The sequence below is a fragment of the Brachionichthys hirsutus genome, chromosome 6 (assembly GCF_040956055.1).
Source record: "Brachionichthys hirsutus isolate HB-005 chromosome 6, CSIRO-AGI_Bhir_v1, whole genome shotgun sequence".
Taxonomy (NCBI): domain Eukaryota; kingdom Metazoa; phylum Chordata; class Actinopteri; order Lophiiformes; family Brachionichthyidae; genus Brachionichthys; species Brachionichthys hirsutus.
Window position 1 is genome coordinate 984,146 of NC_090902.1, and position 4,351 is coordinate 988,496.

At 45.8% G+C, this 4,351-nt stretch overlaps 1 protein-coding gene across 1 annotated transcript in view; it reads left to right on the plus strand.

Moving 5' to 3' along the window:
• Positions 1-867: 867 nt before the first annotated feature.
• The window catches only part of nfkb1 (nuclear factor of kappa light polypeptide gene enhancer in B-cells 1), a 12,828-nt gene continuing 9,344 nt past the window's right edge, over positions 868-4,351 (plus strand). The window contains exons 1-4 of the mRNA XM_068740391.1: positions 868-972; positions 2,209-2,252; positions 2,669-2,750; positions 3,613-3,653. Coding sequence (XP_068596492.1) covers positions 2,214-2,252; positions 2,669-2,750; positions 3,613-3,653 — 162 coding nt within the window. The 5' untranslated portion in view covers positions 868-972; positions 2,209-2,213. The remainder of the gene's footprint in view (positions 973-2,208; positions 2,253-2,668; positions 2,751-3,612; positions 3,654-4,351) is intronic.

Below are 4,351 nucleotides of genomic sequence, written 5' to 3' on the forward strand. Positions count from 1 at the left end.
GCGCACATCACTCCCTGCATAATGCAAAATAGGGTTGCCAGGTCGGGGGCCCCCTAGTGGCTTTTTGAACTACATAATTTCTTTTTCATAACTTTGCTTGTTCAGGTTATTAATATATATTAAATTAGGGATCTGAACATACAGAAATTCTCACTCGGTGGATCGATCTTGATGCTGCTGTTTTTGTGGCGGATCTTTGTATCCGTATTAATATTCACTTAGCCTAAAGTTTTAGAGGAGTTTTAGTTTAGTTTTTTTTTCACTGCATGTCCGATTGTGCTGTAGTTTTGCATTTTATAATGGTTATTTAATGTTTCATACGATATCACCAAAATAAATTCTAGTTTGTGAATCCTTTCACTTACGATGGCAAATAAATCTATTCTGATTCTGATTCTGACATTGAATATGTTTATACTTTTATTTTATCCCGTCATATAGTCCGTGAGTTGCATGTTTCATCTATATCACATTAATACATGCATTATCTATAGGATGAATTCACGTCACCTGTTTAGTTCATGTTCTGTGATATATAAAAATGAATAATTTAATTGCTCAAAACGACGATTATTAATGTCATTGTGTTTTTATTGTCAGAGTAAACCCTCTTCGTTTTTACCTAGTCTCTGGCCAACCTGACGTCACAGGGAATTTCCAGTCGAGAAGGAACTCAACTTTGAACAAGTGTCAGAAACTCCGCGCTACACGCTGGATTTCGCTGCGCGCTGTTGGGAATAAACGTCACATTTATTCGCTCGGATCAGACCGCGCGCTCTTTCAATCGAAGGTTATGACGCGGTTATAACGCGTCGTGACGCAGTAAAGGCTGAACCGAGTCGTTGCGAATGGGTCGCTGGTTCATCATGGACACGGCTAAGCGATGAGCAGGAGTTCGGCTAGCAGTGTCGGGGATTGAGGACCGTCTCTCGGAGTTCATGTAGAGACTTAAACCCTGAGCCAACTAACCAGGTAAGGCGACTAGTTAGCGGTGGATGCTGCCATCCTGTCGCCGCGACCCGTTAACTCTCTCGCGCTTTGTTGCGCCGCTCACTTCCTTGTTAACGTCGAGAACGTTTCCCCAGAAGTTCAACTCAGAAATGAGAACTTTTATTTTCTAGAGGTTTGTTTTTCTCCTCAGCAGAGATTCGAGCATCCTCCTCGGTAATGCCGGCTCGGTTAAAGCTACGGCTAAATTCGGCTTTCGTGTATCTGACGTGAAAGCTTTAAATAAACTGGAACTATATTTTTTAGAGCCGCCGCGGCTCCTTTTTTTCCCGGTAGGAGAACGCGCGGTTTGAAACGTCAAACGCCAACAATAACGGAAACTTTGGTATAAAACGAACCATTCTGTGGATTATCTACACGCCGAATACACGACTGAGTTCTTCTGATTCGAATTCGTTTTAATAAAGCCGTATAGTTCAAGGTATTAAAGACACTAAACGGTAAATTGTAAAGTACACGTTTTTCTGAACGGGGTTTCGTGTTACGTTTCCTCCGCGTACCTTCAGCAGCTAGCTCGCAGCTAGCTAGCACGAACTCCTCCAGGACGCGTTGAAGCTTAAATTAAACTTCGACGTGAACTCAAACGGAGACGCTGACGTCATCTATTTATCTTTATTCTCGTTTTGACGATTCAAACGACTTGGAACAGTCCGGTGGTGCTAGCTGTTAGCCACGCAGCCCGCGCGTTCACGCGGAACCGGTGAGGGGGGCGCGCGGCGTCCAGTGGCAGAGGTTTATTTACTAAGAAATAAACATTAATTCATGTAAATTACAAATGAATTCAGTCATAAATGTTGTTTTTAAAGAAGTTCTCTACTTTATTCATGATAAAAATAAAGGTTCATGAGCAAAATATGGAATTCATCAGCTGTTTGTAAGAATCGGATCAGATTAGAAGGTTTAGGATGCGGTTCTGTGGAGCCATGAAACCAAACTGGACCTCCCGGGGTCTCTGGAGGAGGAAGGATGAAGCTGATGATGATGAAATCTCTTGTATTGATTGGTTTCATCTGTGTGATTAGGTTGTTCCAAACACCTGATCAATAGTGAATGTCACCGGTAAACCTCGTTAATAACGGCGTCGCAACCACCGAGCCCAAATCTAAATACGATCAGGATTGAAAAAGTTTCTCTGTTTGGCGGATGCTTGTTGACAGCGTAGCTCCGCCCCCCGTTGACCTAACTGTCTGACCTTTGCAGACACCATGGCGGCAGACGAGCACTACCTTCACCCTTCTACCCAGGTAAACGCCTCTTCTCTTCTGCGTAGCGCACGTTTTATACAACGTGAACCTTTTTCTATATCCTGATGTCGCTGGAAAGCACCCGGCGGGCGTGGGGGCGTCGGCCAACGCCGCCAAAACCACCAAAACCTGAACATTCGGAAACGCGTTCTCCTTTTCTGAGAGCTCCTGCCGTCTCAGCGCTCCGGTGTCTGAAAGGAGAACGAATGAGCGTACGAATCGGTGAATCGGTGAATCGGTGAATCGGTGCGATCCGCTTTTATCAGCGCGTTTCTGCATCGCATCGTTTCTACCGGCAGGTCTTTGATCCCTGAAGTCGAGCGGTTTTCCCTGGAACGTTTCTCCCAGCGTCTTCCCATCAGTCTTCGTTTAAAGTGTGTAAATGTCCCGCCTGCTTGTCCCCCCCCCCCCTGCAGATCTTTGACAACATCATGATGGACCCGTCGTGGGAGTTCACTCACTTTCCTGCGATGTCTCACACCTCGTCCCTGCGGACAGGTGAGTCGCACCTTTTAACTGTCGGTCCGGCGGTCGGCCGGCAGGTGAGGGCGGATGTTGATCGGTTAATGATCGGTTAAGGGGACGCCCCCCCCCCCCCGAGAAAATGTGACTGATCTAATTACATGCGAAGCGCTGCTGGTCACACGTTCTGTGAGTCCGGTCCGGTGCCGGTGCCGGGCTTTTTGCTCCGTGTGCTGCGAGACAAACAGGAAGTGATGCCGTTCTGCTGCTATGTCTTTATGAAGCCGTTTCTGTGGCCGTAAAGTGAAAGTTGAGTTTCGTGACGCGCCGTCGGTGGGTGAGAGTGGGCCGAAGACTTTCTGCTCTCGCTTCCCCGTTTGATGCTGAATTAAAGATGGAACACTGGGTCGTAAAGGGGCGTGTCCCCTCGCTGCGTTTACATGATGCATCAGTTCCTCCGATGCCTTCTTATTGAGATGGTCCTGAACTGAACTGGTTGGTCCTTGTAATCAGATTACTGGTCCGACCTCTAACTGTTCCTGTGGTTGATGGAGGACGATGCTGCAGAAGATAAACGAGCTTGAGCGTGACTCGCTTTCTGTTTGTGGACCAGTGGCGTTCGCCACGGCGAAAGGCTAGCGGTCGCTGTTACAAAGACGTCAGCGTTTATTAGAGGAAGAATCTGAATGCTTTTATATCCTCATGTCTGCTAAAGCATTTTCAAAACGTTTAGCCTAGCTTAGCATAAAGACTGGAAGCAGAGGGAAACAGTTAGCCGAGCTTTCAGAACTCCAAAACATGTAAAATGAATATTGACGACTTTAATTATTCACAAAGCTCCCGCTGAACTCTAAAAGTGTGAAAGTTCATGCTGAGTCATTCTTTCTCTGTGTTCCAGCGGACGGACCCTTCCTGCAAATTGTGGAGCAACCCAAACAGGTAAGACTCAACATGACGCAGCATTAATAACATCTGCGGGACCTGAAACATGACGCAGCATTAATAACATCTACTGGACCTGAAACATGACGCAGCATTAATAACATCTACGGGACCTGAAACATGACGCAGCATTAATAACATCTACGGGACCAGAAACATGACGCAGCATTAATAACATCTACGGGACCTGAAACATGACGCAGCATTAATAACATCTACGGGGCCTGAAACATGACGCAGCATTAATAACATCTACGGGACCTGAAACATGACGCAGCATTAATAACATCTACTGGACCTGAAACATGACGCAGCATTAATAACATCTACGGGACCTGAAACATGACGCAGCATTAATAACATCTACGGGACCTGAAACATGACTCGGCATGAATAACATCTACGGGACCTGAAACATGACGCAGCATTAATAACATTACGGGACCTGAAACATGACGCAGCATTAATAACATCTACTGGACCTGAAACATGACGCAGCATTAATAACATTACGGGACCTGAAACATGACGCAGCATTAATAACATTACGGGACCTGAAACATGACGCAGCATTAATAACATCTACGGGACCTGAAACATGACGCAGCATTAATAACATCTACTGGACCTGAAACATGACGCAGCATTAATAACATCTACGGGACCTGAAACATGACGCAGCATTAATAACATCT